At 41.3% G+C, this 20,024-nt stretch overlaps 1 protein-coding gene across 2 annotated transcripts in view; it reads left to right on the top strand.

Moving 5' to 3' along the window:
* AK6 (adenylate kinase 6) overlaps positions 1–19,024 on the top strand; it is a 35,920-nt gene extending 16,896 nt beyond the window's left edge. The window contains exons 3-6 of one of the 2 annotated variants that reach the window (XR_003940996.1): positions 9,846–9,904; positions 11,683–11,828; positions 17,138–17,689; positions 17,731–19,024. Coding sequence is in view for 1 of the 2 variants with exons in the window: in XM_030193325.1 (XP_030049185.1) it covers positions 9,846–9,904; positions 11,683–11,828; positions 17,138–17,327 (395 nt within the window). In the remaining variant the exon portion in view is untranslated. Of the gene's footprint in view, positions 1–9,845; positions 9,905–11,682; positions 11,829–17,137 lie in introns of both variants that reach the window. The other variant, XM_030193325.1, reaches the window with a different exon arrangement.
* The last annotated feature ends 1,000 nt before the right edge of the window (positions 19,025–20,024 follow it).

Here is a 20,024-nt window from a genome sequence, read left to right as displayed (position 1 = left end):
CCCATCCTCTGTAACCCTTAATTCTTCCTGTTCCTAAGCGATCCCACATGCTTATCCCATGCCTTTTGAAATTCTGGAACAGTCCTCGACTCCACCACCTCCACCGGGAGGCCATTCCACTCCTCCACCACCCTTTCTGTGAAATAATACTTCCTTAGGTTACTCGTAAGCCTGTTCCCTCTTATCTTTGTCATATGCCCCCTCATTCCAGAGCTCTCCTTCTTTTGAAAAAGGCTCTCTTCCTATACATAAATGCCCTTGAGATATTTAAACGTCTCTATCATGTCTCCTCTCTCCCTCTTCCAGCGTATACATGTTGAGATTCATAGATTTAAGACCTCTGTAATATGGGGGCCCAGGGCAGATGCTTTGTTTACACCCCTCTAATGCCAATCCTGCTGGGGTCAGGACTGATATTTCCTGAACAATAGAGGTGGATTCAGAACCCTTGGGAAGGGGAGGGACTCTTGGTCATTACACAATGGTGACATATATTGGCTGGATTTGATTGCAGAATTCTAGAAGGTACCCTGATCATGGCCCTAGGCTAAGGGGTGTTGACGGGGGGGGGGGGGGGGGGTGCTATACAGTAACAGAGTGGGAGAGAAGTTCTTGGGTAATATTGAATGCTGGTCCCCTGCCCTGGTTCCAGTTCAGGAGGAAACTGCTGAAGAAAAAAAAAACCTATAGTTTTGAGAGATTCGCAGTTAGGCTTCAGTGGAGATATCAAGAGGTACCTTGACAAGTGCAAAATCCTGAGTTACAGTAAAATCTTTGTAAAATTCTTTTGATTTTTTTTTCTATTAATAGTAGTATATTCTTAATATAGTACAAAATCTTACAACATAGTACAAGATCATACATTAAGAAATTTCATGTAATGTGAAAAAACAGTAAAGAATTTCTAGTGGTTTCTCCTGTTTGAAAGTTATTTTGTCATCTTTTTCAGAGTGTAATCTGAAGGGGAGGGGGGGACATTTCAACTTTTAAGTCTTTTGCTGCTCTGGTTAACACCTTTCAACACAGAGCTAAGGGTGGAATATATATTCAAAGAAAGCAAAAATTTACAGCCTGTCATCCATCAGGTGTCACTGTTGTTCCACAAAGCCACCTGGAATGTTTATTTGCATTTATTTAAACAGACAATTCATTGCCTTTTACCAATACAAAAAAAGGTGGTAAATAAAGCTGTCATCCACTTGAATATATGACTGACAGAGTCTACCAGGGGTACATTGTAAACTTTGGTCCAAATGTAACAAATGTTTGCATTACTGACACCAAAGGAAGGGACCTGAACAACACATTATAGCAGGGGGAGAACAGCACTACTAATTATCGTGAGTTAAAAACAAATTGACAAAGTAAGAGTAGGCATTAATAATTGAAGCTGAAAGCTTGGGTGAATAGTCTGGTCTAAATGCTTTTTTTTTTTTTTAATTGTACATAGGGAAATCTGTTCCTGAAATAATTGGTCACTGAGTTCCATACCCTGGGGGTTATAAAACTGAATCAAGGTACATCAGGTAGCTTCCAGTCATATAACAGAGGTTAATAGATTGTTTTATGATTATCCTAAGCAATGAGAAGCATAATATTCAGCCTAGCCTGTGTGAGGAACAGAATAGGTTGGTGTCACAATTTTGTATGCTATTCGTTTTATCACCAGGCGTGTATTTTAGTCTATTAGGAGTGGGGAGATGTCAGATTTTATTAGCACCACAAAGCAGCCTGATAGCTATAATTTAATAAATTGGATCTTTTGAGGCAGTGGCTCTTTAGGCCCGACGACTGAGCACAAGGGAATGCATAAGGGGTTTAATTCGTTAGTGTAACAGGGAAAACATGGATCAGATTCCTAGCAGGGTATGAAATGATGTCTTTACTTTGAGGGTCAAAAGTCAAGCCAGAGTCGGTGCAGATGCCTAAGATAGAGATTATGCCTTTTAAAGGAGATCAGAATGGGCAGATTCTATAAATTGTGTTCAGAAGTGGGCGCCGGAAAAGATCAGCGCTAATTGCGATTAAATAAAGGATGCTTAGCACTGATTCCCGCACCTAAACCTGCTGAAACTTGGTATACATGCTGACGCTGAAGTTGAGCGTACTGACCCAGTATTCTATAACTAGTAGTGCAACTTGAAATACCCCTGACATGTCCATGGCCATGTCCCCTTTAGAGATGCCACACTATAGGAGTTAGGTGCACTGCTTTATAAATAACATGCAGCCAGCTGTGCATGCAAATTCTAATGGGTGCCAATTAACCTCAATAATTGGTTATCACCCAATTATTGATTCTGGGCTCATTCAATTAATTTGCGTGCACATCTCAGGAGCTGGCGCCGTATATAAAATCCGGGGGAATGTGCTGATTAAGTGGGGTGAATTTGGGAATAGTTGTTTTCCTGGAAACCCATATGGACTCAGACTTCGATGGATTTAATTTTAGTTTGTCTGCCCCTAAGGAGGTGTTTAAAACATCAAGATTTGCTATTTGATGTAATGCCTCAGTTATGAGCTGGATATGTGTTGATTCTGAAAGTCTGCATAAGAGCAGCAAGAGGTGACAGCATATGCTGAACAGAGCTTGTACCAGCATGGAGCCCCGTGAAACACCACAGGGGAATTACACAGGGGGGAGGGAGGGGCTGATCACTTACTGTCCACTCAGCACTAAAGGAGTGGCCATACAGAAAGGACTTGAAACTAGCTCAAGGCAATATTGGATGTATTGATTTCCTGTAACTTGGATAGTAGCAGCGTGCGGTCAACAGATCAAAAAGCAGCATTCATGTCTAGATTGAAAGATTATGAGTGCATCCTTCCTGAACTGACATTTTGTGTGGATTTTATTTGTTAACGCTGCTAGAGCAGTCTCAGTGCTATAGCCAGGACATAATTTCTGGGGGAATGGCCTGGAACAGTTCCAAATCAGCAGGGGTGGTATTGCTTAGCCCCTTCCTTCTGGACAGCCTATATGGGAGGGTGTGAGCCTGGAGCAGGGCACAGAATGGTCACTCTGCTCCTTAATCCAGCTTGTCTTCTCTTGTTGCTCCTGCCCCTGTCCTGCTGACCCCTCACCCCAACTCTACAGTTCCACTTCTTTTTGTCTATAAATTAAGCCCTGACTATAGGTGTTGAAAACCAAAGTGTCTAGAATGAAGAGTGTTGGTTTTCTTTAACATTCTAAACATTGAGCACCATGTTCTCTGTTATTTATTTTTGAAATAAAAGGTAGCTTAGAAACCAGATGGAAATTTGATACCACAGATAGGTCTAGGACTTCATTTTTCAAGAGGACCTGAACTCTGGTTTTGGATTTCTGAGATTAGTGTACATTGAAAAATAAATATTTCAGCAGTTAGCATAAAGGGCTTTGCAAGAGATGTACAAAAATTTAATTATAAACATTCTTATTTATGGAGTATTATAAACTTAAACACCATGCTTTAATACTTTTTTTTTTATATGTTACTGGATGCATGTAGCACAGTACAGTGGTGATAAGTAGTCCCTTCCCCAGCGATTATACAGTCTAAGTTGATACCTAGGCACTGGGAGATAAAGTGACTTGCCCAGGCTAATAAATAATATGATACAGAAATGGAGTTTGAATCTTGACTTCCGTGGTTCTCAGTCCGTTGTTAACTCCCTGTACACATCTCCAAGTTCACTAAGGACCTTCCGAGTAGTCCCTAACCAAAACCTCTCCTAAGGACATCACGCAATGTAATGCTCACCAGCGAGCCTTCTCTGGAGAAGCCCCCACACTCTGGAATGCACTCTCTGAAAGGCTTTGCTTAATACAGTGGTACCCAAACCTGGTCCTGGAGGCACCCCAGCCATTCGGGTTTTCAGGATATCCACAATGAATATTCATGAGAAATGTTCATGCACTGCCTCCTTGGTATGCAAATCACTCTCCTCAATATTCATTGTGGATATCCTAAAAACCTGACTGGCTGGGGTGCCTCCAGGACCAGGTTTGGGAACCACTGTCTTAACACAAGACTATCTCTACACCAGGAAGCAGGTGAAAGCTTGGCTGTTCACTCAGGCCTCTAATGGAAGAAGTGACTAACTTGCTAGTCACACGCACACAAGTAGTAACACCAGCTGTACATACTATAGCAGGACTTTCTTATCCACTCCTACCCTAGCTGAGATGATAATCAGGCACCTTTTTGATTTCCTGTACAATTTCCTTTAAATTAGTCCCTTTATTTTCTAACTCTTGTTACTCTATCTTATCTAGCTATATGTTCTGTCTTTGCTTACACCCTAAGTTGTCTATTAAAATGTTTTATGTATTGTGTTATGTGGAGGTATATTTTTAAAGCACTTGGACTTACAAAGTTACATAGGGGCTCATTTTCTAAGCACAGACTTAAAAAGTTTCATAGGTTACTATGGAACTTTGTAAATCTAAGTGCTTTGAAAATGAGCCCCATTGTAATGTAATGTAACAGTACAGTGACCTGTGCTGGGGATAGACCCTCTAAGTGGTCGTGGGGTAACCCCAGGCGAGTGGCTAGGCATTTCATCACAAATATACTATCTCTAAAGCAAAAAAGCGGGATAAGAACCAGCAAAATATGAGTTCTTTAAAGAACTGTGAACAAAAAGCATCTACTCCATGTCTTTTTGTAAAATGGAGGAAAAAGCCTCAAGAAGCCAAATAGACTTCGAGCAGCTCATGGCTTGAAAGCCAGAAATGCTGTTTTGCTTCATCATCAGCAAAAAATCTCCTTAGATTTACTTGTATGTGCTATTATTCTTAGTTATTATGGCAAAATATTTAGCAATGTAAAAAGCTTTACTTGCAATCAAGTTTGATTCTTCCATAACAAAGACCAGGACCAATGATGGCCAGCGTTTCGACTGTTGAGTCAGGATCTCCAGGTCTAAAATGATGGTGCGCTCTTTGAGTGTAGCTGGGGTGGGAGGCAGACTCGCCTCCCTCCCTTAACAAAGACCGGGACTGACGATGGCCAACGTGAGTCTGCCTCCCACCCCAGCTACGCTCAGAGAGAGTGTTATCAATTTGGAGCTGGAGACCCTGATGCAGCAGTCAAAACGCTGACCATCGTTGGTCCCGGTCTTTGTTATGGGACAATCGGACTTGATTGCAAGTTAAGTAAAGCTTTGTACATTGCTAAATATTTTGCCATAATAACTAATAATAATAGCACATACAAGTAAATCTAAGGAGATTTTTTGCCAGTGATGAAGCAAAACAGCATTTCTGGTTTGTAAGCCTTGAGCTGCTTCAAGTCTATTTGGCTTCTTGAGGCTTATTCCTCCATTTTCAAAAAAGCACGAAGTAGATGCTTTGTTTGTTCACGATTCTTCAAAGAACGTAATATACTATACTATACCATACCTTGTATTGTTTGAATGTTTTTAGTGCTGTAATTGTGTATTGCTTATGTTTGACTTATTATTTGCTGTACACCACCTTGAGTGAATTCCTTCAAAAAGGTGGTAAATAAACCCTAATAGATAAATAACTACTAGACTATTCATTCTCCTCATAGCTTTAAAAGAGCTAGATATTGCCCTTGCCATAGAAATATCTTCTTTTGCAATATGAATACAAGTTCTTTGGTTCCATTTTCTATATAGATTGATGGCCACTTAAAAATCTCAGGAATTTTGCAGAATCTTTGCCAATGTAAATAACAAAGTGCTGCTTATCTTGATCCGTGAAATAGAGAGGCGAGGTTTAGCATTTTGGTGTGAGTTTGATATGTGAAACTGTCCATAAGCAGCCTGTTTGAGACGGCATAACATACTGCTTTGTGTATAAGAGCCAAGTAAATTCCTCACAAAAGATCAAAGTCTTAGTGTAGAAATATTATGGGAGCACAGTAGAGGCAGGCTGTGTATAGCTAATTGTATACAGTAAATACCCAAAAGCCATGATCAAATACAAAACTGATTATTCCATGGAATGTTTTTGCAGTTCACATAATTTTTATTAAAGTTTCCAAAATTGTCCAAAACACAAAAAGACAAAAAAAAAAAAAAAATACAGAACCAACAATACTGGTAAAGAGAGCCTGTGGAGAACATAAAACAAGTAGACAGTAGTAAACTACAAAAATAACAATTGGAACAGATGCATCCTTCAGTTACATAAAGAGAAAAGAATACTCCTTCACTATGAATGTGGAACATCAACAAGTTTTTGAATCTGAGCCCATATTTTCTCAACGGATAGCATTCTACTTGTACACTTTGCAGCTTTACGTTCAAATTTGTGAATTAAAAGAACAGTCCTCATTCTATAAGGGGGTCTCTCACAAAGGTGCACTAGCGTTTTTAGCAGCGTGCGCTAAACGCTGGAGACACCCATAGGAATATGTGGGTGTCTCTGGTGTTTAACGCATGCTTATTTTTATCGCACACTAAAAACACTAGCACGCCTTTGTAAAAGGGGCCCTAAATTTGCATGCCCAAATATAAGCTTAACATGCAAGTTGTACATGTAATTTATAGAATAAGGTCAGTTGGATGTGGTTAATAGTTGGGGTTAACCAATTATTGACTTTAATTGGTATTAATTGGCACCAATTAATTGTGTGTGCAACTGAACTTAGTCACTATTCGAGAAGCTATGGGTTCAAATTCTCTCGTGCACAACTTCTAGGGGGTGTGGAGATGGGAGGGACCTGGGCAGGTCGGAGGCATATCTAGGAGTTAGGCACATAACTTCTAGTATTCTATAACCTGCATGCCTAACTTACAACAGTTGTGCAAAAGCACTTATACCAGCCTTCGACATGGCGTAAGTTCTCGCACCTAAAGTTGAATGCAAAGCTGCAGACTTACGCTAGCCTTTTGTGCACGAAAGAGGAGTGGGACTTGGCTGTGATCGTATATGATGATCTTAAGTGGCCAAACAGATAGAAAAGGCGACGGCGAATGCTAGAAGGATGCTTGGTTCATAGGGAGATGAATGGCCAGTAAGAAAAAGGTGGTGATGATGCTCCTGTATAAGACTCTGGTGAGACCTCATTTAGAATATTGTGTACAATTTTGGAGACTGCACCATCAAAAAGATATAAACAAGATGGAGTCGGTCTAGAGGGCAGCTACTAAAATGGTCAGTGGTCTTTGTCATAAGTTGTATGGGGACAGATTTCAATATGTACAGTGGTGGAAATAAGTATTTGATCCCTTGCTGATTTTGTAAGTTTGCCCACTGACAAAGACATGAGCAGCCCATAATTGAAGGGTAGGTTATTGGTAACAGTGAGAGATAGCACATCACAAATTAAATCCGGAAAATCACATTGTGGAAAGTATATGAATTTATTTGCATTCTGCAGAGGGAAATAAGTATTTGATCCCCCACCAACCAGTAAGAGATCTGGCCCCTACAGACCAGGTAGATGCTCCAAATCAACTCGTTACCTGCATGACAGACAGCTGTCGGCAATGGTCACCTGTATGAAAGACACCTGTCCACAGACTCAGTGAATCAGTCAGACTCTAACCTCTACAAAATGGCCAAGAGCAAGGAGCTGTCTAAGGATGTCAGGGACAAGATCATACACCTGCACAAGGCTGGAATGGGCTACAAAACCATCAGTAAGACGCTGGGCGAGAAGGAGACAACTGTTGGTGCCATAGTAAGAAAATGGAAGAAGTACAAAATGACTGTCAATCGACAAAGATCTGGGGCTCCACGCAAAATCTCACCTCGTGGGGTATCCTTGATCATGAGGAAGGTTAGAAATCAGCCTACAACTACAAGGGGGGAACTTGTCAATGATCTCAAGGCAGCTGGGACCACTGTCACCACGAAAACCATTGGTAACACATTACGACATAACAGATTGCAATCCTGCAGTGCCCGCAAGGTCCCCCTGCTCCGGAAGGCACATGTGACGGCCCGTCTGAAGTTTGCCAGTGAACACCTGGATGATGCCGAGAGTGATTGGGAGAAGGTGCTGTGGTCAGATGAGACAAAAATTGAGCTCTTTGGCATGAACTCAACTCGCCGTGTTTGAGGAAGAGAAATGCTGCCTATGACCCAAAGAACACCGTCCCCACTGTCAAGCATGGAGGTGGAAATGTTATGTTTTGGGGGTGTTTCTCTGCTAAGGGCACAGGACTACTTCACCGCATCAATGGGAGAATGGATGGGGCCATGTACCGTACAATTCTGAGTGACAACCTCCTTCCCTCCGCCAGGGCCTTAAAAATGGGTCGTGGCTGGGTCTTCCAGCACGACAATGACCCAAAACATACAGCCAAGGCAACAAAGGAGTGGCTCAGGAAGAAGCACATTAGGGTCATGGAGTGGCCTAGCCAGTCACCAGACCTTAATCCCATTGAAAACTTATGGAGGGAGCTGAAGCTGCGAGTTGCCAAGCGACAGCCCAGAACTCTTAATGATTTAGAGATGATCTGCAAAGAGGAGTGGACCAAAATTCCTCCTGACATGTGTGCAAACCTCATCATCAACTACAGAAGACGTCTGACCGCTGTGCTTGCCAACAAGGGTTTTGCCACCAAGTATTAGGTCTTGTTTGCCAGAGGGATTAAATACTTATTTCCCTCTGCAGAATGCAAATAAATTCATATACTTTCCACAATGTGATTTTCCGGATTTAATTTGTGATGTGCTATCTCTCACTGTTACCAATAACCTACCCTTCAATTATGGGCTGCTCATGTCTTTGTCAGTGGGCAAACTTACAAAATCAGCAAGGGATCAAATACTTATTTCCACCACTGTATACTTGGGAAGAAAGTTGGGAGAGGGTAGATATGATAGAAACATTTAAATACCAACATGGCATAAATGTAAAGGAGGTGACTCAATTGAAAGGAAGCTGTGGGCATAGGATGAAGGTGAAAGAGTATAGACTCAGAAGTAACCTGAGGAAATACTTCTTGATTGAAAAGGCAGTGAATTTGTGGAATGACCTTCTAATGGAGGTGGTAGAGACGAAAACTATCTGAATTCAAGAAAGCTTGGGACAAGTACATAGGATCTCTAAGGGAGTGAAAGGGAGAGTAGATGACAAGGATGGACAGACTGGATAGGCCAAATGGTCTTTATCTGCTTTCATTATTTCTGTTTCTTTAACATTATTTCTGTGTGAAATTGCTGTTATAGAATTCGTGTTTAATACACATCATCCCAGCACCTAAATTTTGACACTCTTGAATCATCAACAAGGCACATTTAGATCACAAGCAGGCTTCCAGTTTGCAAAAAAATAATTTGAATAATTATCACAACCAAAATGTTCAGTAATCTTTTTTGCCGTATATCCAAACTATCATGTATCACTAAGGATCGAATAATACAATTTTAACAGACAGTTTCCTACACTAAATGTTGACTCTTGTCCCATATAGATTCCAAAAATATTTTAATTATTGGGCATCCAGAAATCATATGAACTAGGTCCCCAGTCCATGGAATGTTAAATCTGAGGGAGGCTGTCACATTGCACAGTATGGGTTCTTCAGTGCCTGTTCACTAAGTGGTACTCTCTTCCTTCCACATCTTGCTTGACTGCCAGGTGCAGACCTGGGTGCAACAAAGGTAGGTGCTTTAGCTCAAAGAAGAAATTAGGGGTTTGTTGGAAATGAATGTAGGATTATAGCAGCCCACAGCTTGTCCCACGCCTAGTTTACATCACTTGGTACAACATGTTCCCCTGGGAAGAATTTTTGAGACTTAATTCTGGAAACTTCAGGGGTTGAGGATCCTGGAGGGGGGAAATCTGTTTCAGTAGATTTTCTTGTTTACTGAAACTTTATGGATATAATTTCATGTTACAAGAGGAAGTGTCTTAATGATGTTTTATTTTCTTTAGGTGAACTATTTGAAGGTTATGATGAGGAGTATGAATGCCCAATTTTGGATGAAGATAGGGTAAGTCCTGTTCTAGCCAGATCACGCAAAGTGAGAGGCAAAATAGACTCTAGAGAGAGAGAGAATAGTAAAGTGTGGGCCCTTTCCCTAAAGATTTCATCTCCCATTAAATAGAAATAGGAGCATTTATTGAGGCTCCAATTTAAGGGAGAACTAATACCACACTGTGTTTCAAAGAAACAAAACTGTACAGACTATTTTCTGCTTAACTCTGTCAAAACTTAAGCAATTTCAATAAAATTTGAGATATATCATCCTGAATAAATGTTCAGTAAGACTCACGCCGGTCACTTCACCTAAATGACGTCATCAGCACCTAGCGATTATCGTCAGGCCAATACCAGTAATTGAGAAGCAAAGCCAGCGCTGGGCAGACTTCTACGGTCCGTGCCCTGACCATGGCTGGACACATTTGGATGGGTTGGAGTGAGGCTTCAATGACAACTTCAGTAGTTGGAGAACAAAGCCAGTGCCAGGCAGACTTCTATGGTCTATGCCCTGAAAATGGCTAGCATAATCAAGATTATGCTATAAGTTTATCTGCCAAACAAAAAAACAGCACCACGGGCCTTTAAAAATGGAACACAGTTCTTTAATGAATAAGCCTTGACAAAAAGACCAGCCAAGAGTTTCCAGAAAAGAAGAGGGTAAGCGTAGAACATGTTTTGAAGGAATTGTGAGAAACGGGCTCAACTTATCACCAGTTAGGAAGTGGCAGGGGCTGATCAGTTTGCACTGAGGAAAACATCAAGACAGTTGAAGAACCAGGTAGTGAAGCAATGTGATTTAGGCGAGGTGACTGGCATGAGGCTTACAGCAAATTTATTCAGGATGATATATCTCAAATTTGATTGAAATTGATTGAGCTTTGACAGTTATACAGAAAACAAGCATCTCAAATTTTATTGAAATTGATTGTTTTCTGTATAACTCTGTCAAAGCTCAATCTTTGTATAGTTGTGTGTGTTGTTTTTTTTTTCTTTTTGAAACATGGTGTATTTTGTTAAACTTGTACACTCCCTCTTTAAATTTAGGAGTGGGACTGACTTGTGGATTAAACCAGTCTTGGATGATCTGGTAGGATTTTTGTAGGAGCTTGTGCAGAGAAGCAAGGCTAAATAGGGCTGGAAAAGTGGAAGCGTGTTAGAAAACCAGCTTTATGAAGTAGGGCTGGAAAACAGCACTTCTGGGATATTTCTTCCCCTTAACAGGGAACTGGGGGGCAGGGACATTTAGGGAAGAATTTGCTTTGTTAGACCAATTTTGCAGACTTATTTGGAACAGAAAAACAACCAAGTGGCTTCATTCTCCTAATGACTGCTTCAGTAAACTTTCCGAAAGGCTTGGAGGGGATATGAAGGATACAGATCATACTCTTCTTTCTGAGACCTAATTGAGTGGCACCGGCTCCTGTATCAGTGATGTGATGTGTGTGTTTGGGGGGGGGGGGGGTGACTCCAGCAACCATGTCTGCTGAGAGCCCTGTGTATGTTTGTGATTCTGGGATACTACCTTGTGATTCCACTAGCTGCTGTGTCTTGATTAAGGGTTGAATTAACTTCTGTGCATCATATTTAGCAGGGTTGGGGGTAGGAAGGGTATTTTCACAGTTTGAACCAAGCAATTGTTGGCCTATTATGTGGTTCCAGTCTTTCATCATTAAATAAAATAAAAAGCTGAAATGAAAAGTGGAGCTGACCCTTGTTATACTTCCTCCAAGCTTGTTTGGAGATGAGCAGTACTCTAAAGGAAAAATGTTTCTTTTCCTGGCTCTCCAGGTAGTTGATGAACTGGAGGACAAGATGAGTGAGGGCGGCGTGATCCTGGACTACCATGGCTGCGACTTTTTCCCAGAGCGGTGGTTTCATATCGTCTTTGTCCTGCGCACTGACAATTCTTTTCTGTATGACAGACTGGAAAGCAGGTGAGCCCCCCTCCCCCCACCCACTGCAGTAGCCTGAGTGGCATGGAAGGATGAATACTTGCATGTTCCATTGCATTATTTTACTTGTAAGTGATGCAATGAAAATATGTAACCAGTTTATCGCATAAGATGGCAAGTACTCATGGATCTTGGTGGCTTTTGCCAGAATGGTTTTGATTCTCCTGTCCAACTTCTCCTTAGGGACCATGGGGGTGGGGTGGGGAGGGAGGATAATGCTTTAAGTCTCTGATAAGACCTCATTTAAGGGGTCTTTTACAAAGGCGTGGTAGATTTTTTAGCACGCAGTAAACACTAGAGACACCCATAGGAATATATGGGCGTCTCTAGTGTTTAGCACACACTTATTAGTGTGCTCTAAAAATGCTACCGCACCTTTGTAAAAGGCCCACTTAGTGTACTGTGTACAGTTCTGGAGACCGTACCTTCAAAAAGATATAAACAGGATGGAGTTGGTTCAGAAGGTGGTTACTAAAATGGTCAGTGGTATTCATCATAAAGCGTACGGGGACAGACTTAAGATCTCAATACGTATACTTTGGAAGAAAGGTGGCAGAAGGAAGCTATGATAGAGATATTTAAATTCTTCTGTGGCATAAATGCACAAGAAGTGAGTCTCCTTCAATTGAAGCTCTAGAATGAGGGTGCATAAGATGAAGGAGGATAGACTTGGGAGTAACCTAAGGAAATATTTCTTCCTAGAAGGGGTGGCGAATTTGTGCAGTGGCCTCCTGGTGGAGGTGGTAGAGATGAAAACTGTATCTGAATTCAAGAAAGCTTGGGATAAGTACATAGGATCTCTGAGTGAATGAAAGGAGAGTAGATGGCATGGATGGGCAGACAGAATAAGCCACATGGTCTTTAACAGCATTCATTTTTCTCTGTTCTATGAATACATTTTGAAGAATGCTACCAAAGCTTTACTGTCTCTCTCCATGACCACTGCTGACATCCCTAGGAATATTGGCTTGTGCAGAAGCAGTGTTCAGTCGGGTGGTCATTTCCTTATGCAAAATGGTTAAGAATTTTGATTTTATTAAGAGCTAACCAGCTTGATCGATATTTTCTAATGTTTGTAAAGGAAAAATCCAGAAGACAGCATTATAAAGAAATACACAGTGTGGCTGCTGTTAGTCCACTTGAATTGCTAGAAATGATAAGTACATAAGTACTTAAGCACCGCCATACTGGGAAAAGACCAAGGGTCCATCAAGCCCAGCATCCTGTCTCCGACAGCGGCCAAACCAGGCTTCAAGAACCTGGCAAAGCCCCCCCCCCCCCCCCCCCACCCAAAAAAAAAAAAAAAAAATTTGTAATAATGTTCAATGGACTTTTCCCTCAGGAATCTGTCCAAACCCCCTTTAAATTCCGTAAGGCCAGCTGCTGTCGCTACATTCTCCGGCAACGAGTTCCAGAGTCTAACTACACGCTGAGTAAAGAAAAACTTTCTCCTATTTGTTTTAAATCTACCATATTTTAGCTTCATCTTGTGTCCCCTGGTTTTGTTGTTGTTTGAAAGTGTAAACAAACGCTTCACATCTGTCCGCTCTACTCCGCTCATATTGTAGACTTCTATCATATCACCCCTCAGCCGCCTTTTCTCCAAGCTGAAGAGCCCTAACCTTCTCAGCCTTTCCTCATAGGGAAGTCGTTCCATTCCCTTTGTCATTTTCGTCGCCCTTCTCTGCACCTTTTCTAATTTCTTTATATCTTTTTTGAGATGCGGCGACCAGAATTGGACACAATACTCGAGGTGCGGTCGCACCATAGAGCGATACAATGGCATTATAACATCCTCGTGTTTGTTTTCCATCCCTTTCCTGTCATTCTGTGCGCTTTCTTAGCCACCGCAGCACACTGAGCAGAAGTTTTTTAAGTCTTATCAACGATGACTCCCAGATCCCTTTCTAGGTCCGTAACTCCTAATGCGGAACCTTGCATGATAGCTGTAATTCGGATTCCTCTTACCCACATGCATCACTTTGCACTTGTCAACATTGAACTTCATCTGCCACTTGCACGCCCAATCCCCCAGTCTCGCGAGGTGCTCCTGTAATCTTTCGCACTCCTCCTGTGACTTGACGACCCTGAATAATTTTGTCATCTGCGAATTTAATTACCTCACTAGTTACTCCCATCTCTAGGCCATTTATAAATATGTTAAAAAGCAGTGGTCCCAGCACAGACCCCTGCGGGACCCCACTAACTACCCTTCACTGTGAATACTGACCATTCAACCCTACTCTTTGCTTCCTAACTTTCAACCAGCTCTTAATCCATAGTAATACCCTACCTCCGATCCCATGACTCTCCAGTTTCCTCAGGAGTCTTTCATGAGGCACTTTGTCAAACCCCTTTTGAAAATCCGGATACACAATATCAACCGGCTCCCCAATATCCACTGGCTTCCCATTGTCCACATGTTTGTTCAACCCCTCAAAAAAAATGCAGTAGATTAGTGAGGCAAGACTTCCCCTTCACTAAATCCGTGCTTTGTCTCATTAGCCCATGTTTTTGTATGTGCTCTGTAATTTTATTCTTAATAATAGCCTCTACCATTTTGCCCGGTACCGACGTCGGACTCACCGGTCTATAATTTCCCGGATCTCCTCTGGGACCTTTTTTAAAAAATCGGCGTAACATTGGCTACCCTCCAGTCTTCCGGTACCACACTTGATTTTAGGGATAGATTGCATATTACTAACAGTAGCTCTACAAGTTCATTTTTCAGTTCTATTAATACTCTGGGATGAATACCATCAGATCCTGGTGATTTACTACTCTTCAGTTTGCAGAACTGACCCATTACATCTTCCAAGTTTACAGAGAATTTGTTTAGTTTCTCCGACTCGCCCGCTTCAAATATGCTTTCCGGCACCGGTGTCCCTCCCAAATCCTCCTCGGTGAAGACCGAAGCAAAGAATTCATTTAATTTCTCCGCTACGGCTTGGTCTTCCCTGATCGCCCCTTTAACACCATTTTTGTCCAGCGGCCCAACCAATTCTTTAGCCAGCTTCCTGCTTTTAATGTATCTAAAAATATTTTACTATGTATTTTCGCTTCTAACGCTAACTTTTTTTTCAAAGTCCTTTTTTGCCCTCCTTATCTCTGCTTTGCATTTGGCTTGGCGTTCCTTATGTTTTATCTTGTTACTTTCAGTCAGTTCTTTTCTTCACTTTCTGAGGGATTGTTTTTTGATTCTAATGACTTCCTTTACCTTACTGTTTAGCCACGCTGGCTGATGTTTGGTCTTTTTCCCCCTTTTTCTAATACGCGGAATATATTTGTCCTGTACCTCCAGGATGGTGTTTTTAAACAGCATCCATGCCAGATGCAAGTTTTTTACCCTGCGAGCTGCTCCTTTCAGTCTTTTTTTCACCGTTTTTCTCATTTTGTCATAATACCTTTTCTAAAGTTAACGCTAGTGTATTTGATATCCTAAGTTCGCTTACTTCAATGCCAATATCAAAACTGATCATATTATGATCACTGTTATCAAGTGGCCCTCGCACCGTTACCCCCCGCACCAGATCATGAGCTCCAGTAATGACTAAGTCTAGTATTTTTCCTTCTCTTGTGGGCTCCTGAACCAGCTGTTCCATGAAGCTGTCCTTGATTTCATCAAGAAATTTCACCTCCCTAGCGTGTTCCGATGTTACATTAACCCAGTCATATGTGGATAATTGAAATCACCTATTAATATTACATTGCCCAATTTATTCACTTCCCTAATTTCCTTTGACATTGCTGCGTCCGTCCGTCCGCCCGCTCGTCCTGGCCAGGCGAACGGTAGTACACTCCTATCACCATCCTTTTTCCCTTTTCACGTGGAATTTCAATCCACAAAGATTCCAGTAGGGGTTTTGTCTCCTGCAATATTTGCAGCCTATCTGAGTCAAGGTTCTCATTTACATACAGTGCTACCCCTCCTCCAATCCTATCCACCCTATCGCTACGATATAATTTGTAGCCTGGTATGACTGTGTTCCATTGGTTATCTTCCTTCTACCAGGTCTCAGAGATGCCAATAATATCCAATTTTTCATTTTGTGCAATGTACTCCAGCTCTCCCATCTTATGTCTCAGGCTCCTGGCATTTGCGTATAGACATTTCAATGCATGCTTGTTGTTCCGTTTTGTATTTATTTATTTATTATATTTGTATCCCGCACTTTCCCACTAAAAGCAGGCTCAATGCAGCTTACATAGTAATAGGTAACACAGAATTTTGTTATGTAAAGTAGGAAATTAAGTATAACATAATAGAAGGATGGATGGGTAGGTAGGTAGAGACAGGTGCTAGAGAGAGGGAGGGTAAGGTGGGAGATAGATAGATAGATATTACGTTTAATACATGGCATTATTAATATGTTATCTTCTGTCTGATAATTATTAATTTTATTTAAGACCATCTGATCTACTACGATTTCTTTGACATCCTTACTTACAAGTAACCTTTTCTTCCCTGTCTGAGTGATATCCTCAAAAGATACCTTATCCTGAACCATGCGCTTTTGATTGACTGTTGGCCTTCCCCCCGTTTCTAGTTTAAAAGCTGCTCTATTGCAACATTTTTGTTAACCGACTTAATATATTTCTGACGGAGTGTTTCCCAGATCTAAAGGTGCCTGATGGGTTGTAGTACAGTGGCTGTGTACAGGGGAGGGGAATGAAAGAAGGAATGATATTGGCAGTGTCGTGAGAAGACTGACCGAGAGACAACAGGACTTTGGTCATGAGCACTGTGCTGTGGTATTAGTAGTGCAATCCTTCAACCAGCTGCCTTGCAGGGGTTCAAAGTATTAGAAGAAGGAACTCTCCTGGAGTTCAAAGAAAGGAACCGAGAACCAGGGTTCAAAACCTGTTCCGTGCACTGACATTTCTTGTGACTTTGGACAAATCACCCACCTTTCTTGCTTCGTGAGTGGAGGAGTAGGCTAGTGGTTAGTGCAGTGGCCTGGGGAACTGGGTTCAATTCCCACTGAGGCTCCTTGTGACTCTGGGCAAGTCACTTAACCCTCCATTGCCCCAGGTACAAAAACATAGATTGTGAGCCCTCTAGGGACAGAGAAAGTACCTGCATTAAAAAAAAAAGTGTACAGCGCTGCGTAGTGCTATAGAAATTATTATTAGTAGTAACTGTTTGGAGCAGGGACTTAGATTTCAATATTTTCCACCATTGTACAGTGCTGCATATGTCCAGTGATGGCATCAATATTATATACTGTATCTTTAATTAAATAAATGGATACCGGTGCAGATACATTTATTTTATTTTGTATTTTCCCTAGAGGCTATAAAGGGAAAAAGCTGCAAGACAACATTCAGTGTGAGATCTTTCAAACGATCTACGAGGAGGCTGCCGAGTCATACCGGCAAGAAATCGTTCACCAGCTTCCCAGCAACACCCCCGAGGACCTGGAGCGCAACTTAGATCAGATCACACAGTGGATCCAGCAATGGATAAATGACAATAACTGAGGCCTGAGGGGACACTCGGACTGCAGCCAGGATTATGTGTCAAATGGGATGGTTTTGCTTGTTTCTAGGCCCGTAATAATTATAAAAGTATATAACTTTTGCCTATTAAAGCAAACCAACTGCTTCTAGTCCTACAGAGATAATGACAGCCTGCTGGATTTGGTGGCTGTTTTCTACATACTTATGTGGAAAATCGACTATAGAAGTTTGATCTGTGACTTCTTTAGTTTTGTGGGTTTGTCTTAAATTGATACCTCTAATTTTCTGAAGTCCCCCCTCCCATGTAATTCTATGTGACCATTGATGGTATTTTTCACATAGTTCTAAACTAATGTTGGGTGCCCTATTGCTTGGTTTTCATGGTTTTTTCCACTGAAGACTGAATCGAGCCGATCTTTTAGAGGAGAGTCCACTTAGGGAATAATTTTATCTTGCAGCTGAGCAGGAAGAAGGGTAGTTGGTGAACATGGCCTTTTCAGGACTCAGAAGACAAAAGCATTGCATAAACCCACTCAATAACTGAATTATAAAAATTGTGGGATTTGTAGCCCACCTTTCCAAAGGACAGTCAAGGCAACTTACAGGTGTAAATCCCTGCCCCAAAGAGCTTACATGCTAATGGGGACTTCTCACAGGCACATGGAGTGTTGATAGGATTTGAACCCTGATTACAATAGACCATACGTCTTTGCAGCTAGTACATGAACGGGTTTGTGGTGGAGCGCTTTGACATCAGGTGTTCAAACAACATCTTTGGTGCTTTTATTCCATTTTCACTGTTTTATAAGCAAAAATAGCAGTGTTATCTTATGAAATTTCTGTAGAGAATGAAAGCACCAGTAGTCTTGGTTAAGAAATTGTACAGCAGGAATGATTCTGTGGCTTTACCTGGTTCTTTTGGGCCATCTCTTGAATCTCTAAGAAGGACTGGGGACTGTGCTTATCTGGAATAATTCTTTTTCATTAGTGTAATGGTGTTTGGTAGTAAGTACCATGGCAAACTTTCCTTTAATGGCAAGGAAGTCTTACACCTTGAAAAACAGTTGCATTTGATCCTTTTCTTTTGAGGAAGTATAAATAAACTCTTAAAATGGTGATAGGGATTAGATATTCTTTTCTCTCAGAGTCTGGAGAACCCTGCACTGTTTTCCTCATGCAGACCATCAGTAATAAATGGAGGGGCACCACTGGGAAAGTTGTGGGTGATGGTAAGAAAGTTGCTTTCCTTACTAATCTTAGATATGCTATAAAGTAGTGACAAATATTAAACAAACCTTCAGTAGTCAGCCGCTCATATCAGACCTGGATATTCAATGTTGCACTGTATCTGGGCACTGGCACTAAAGATCGGGGTATGGCTGATATTCGGTACCATACCTGCATACCTAACCAGGCATAGGACCACTTTTTATATGGTACAACATGCCTGGTTAGTTATGCAGGCACTGGCATAGACTATTGGCAGTGCCCAGATAGTTCCTGGCTCAGCCCACAGACCACCCCGGCACTAAGCAGAGAGTGCCATAGTAGTCGGAGAGGATATTCAGCTGGCCGTTGCCAGGAAATGTGGTAAAAGCAGTTAGCTTAGCAGGGTTTTAAAAAAGATTGGCTAATTTTCTAAACGAAAAGCCAATATGCTATTATTAAGATGGACTTGGGAAAATCCACTGCTTATTTCTAGGATAAGCAGCATAAAATCTATTTTACTCTGTTTGGATGTCGCCAGGTACTTGTGACTTGGATTTGGATACTGTTGGAAACAGGATTCTGGGCTTGATGGACCTTTGGTCTTCAGTAGCAGGATTCGTTGTATGGAACTCACTCCCCCTGGCTATCAGAGTAGAATACAAATACCTCGGCTTCCGGAAGAAGCTAAAAGCCTACCTCTTCCTAAAGGCTGCTATGTAACACCAATCATTTATGCCCTAATGGACTATAGAAATACCAAGATTAACACAGACTCTATAACATTATATCTAACCAATAAGAATGTATTCACCTGTCTTTATTATAAAACTGTAACTGCTATTCCAATAATGTAAACCACACTGAACCCTAAATAGGGGATATTAGCAGTATATATGAGAGCTAAATTGAATGAATTGAATTGTGTAATATTGGCTCCTGGACCTGCCAATGCATATGAACTGGGAAGGAGTTTCTTCTACCTGATTAAATCGTTTTGAATATCAACCCCATCACCTTTTAGCAAAGGACTTGCGAAAGCAAACAAAATGATGGATTTCCCTGTCCAGTGTGGGGTTGTTTTTTTTTTTTTTTAAGTTCACAACTTTATTTTTTTTTTTTTACTTATTAATACACAAAACAGCACAGCAACCTTCACATAACATTGTCAGATGGCGCAACCCTCTCCGTCCCTGTCTCCATTCCCAATACAGCAAAGATCGACCCAAACTAGTCCAAAAAAAAAAAAAAAACATAGTGCTGAAGAGGAGTCCAAATAGCACAGATGTTCTCAAAACATCCATCAAGCTCTATTGCCTGATACTTGTATATCAAACAAACAAAGTTCCACCAGAAGTTCCAATTCTGCAATATGTCTTGGAAAGTGACAGCCACTATAAGACAGTAGGGCTTGCCACACTGTTGGATCTTATTTAAAAGGTCACAAGGAGGTCCAAATAAGAGGCCTACATATGTCTGTGTGTTTTTGCGGGTTTCACTTTGACAGACAGG

The sequence above is a fragment of the Microcaecilia unicolor genome, chromosome 2 (assembly GCF_901765095.1).
Source record: "Microcaecilia unicolor chromosome 2, aMicUni1.1, whole genome shotgun sequence".
NCBI lineage: Eukaryota > Metazoa > Chordata > Amphibia > Gymnophiona > Siphonopidae > Microcaecilia > Microcaecilia unicolor.
The sequence above is the reverse complement of the archived record's forward strand: the minus strand, read 5'-3'. Positions and strand labels throughout refer to the sequence as shown.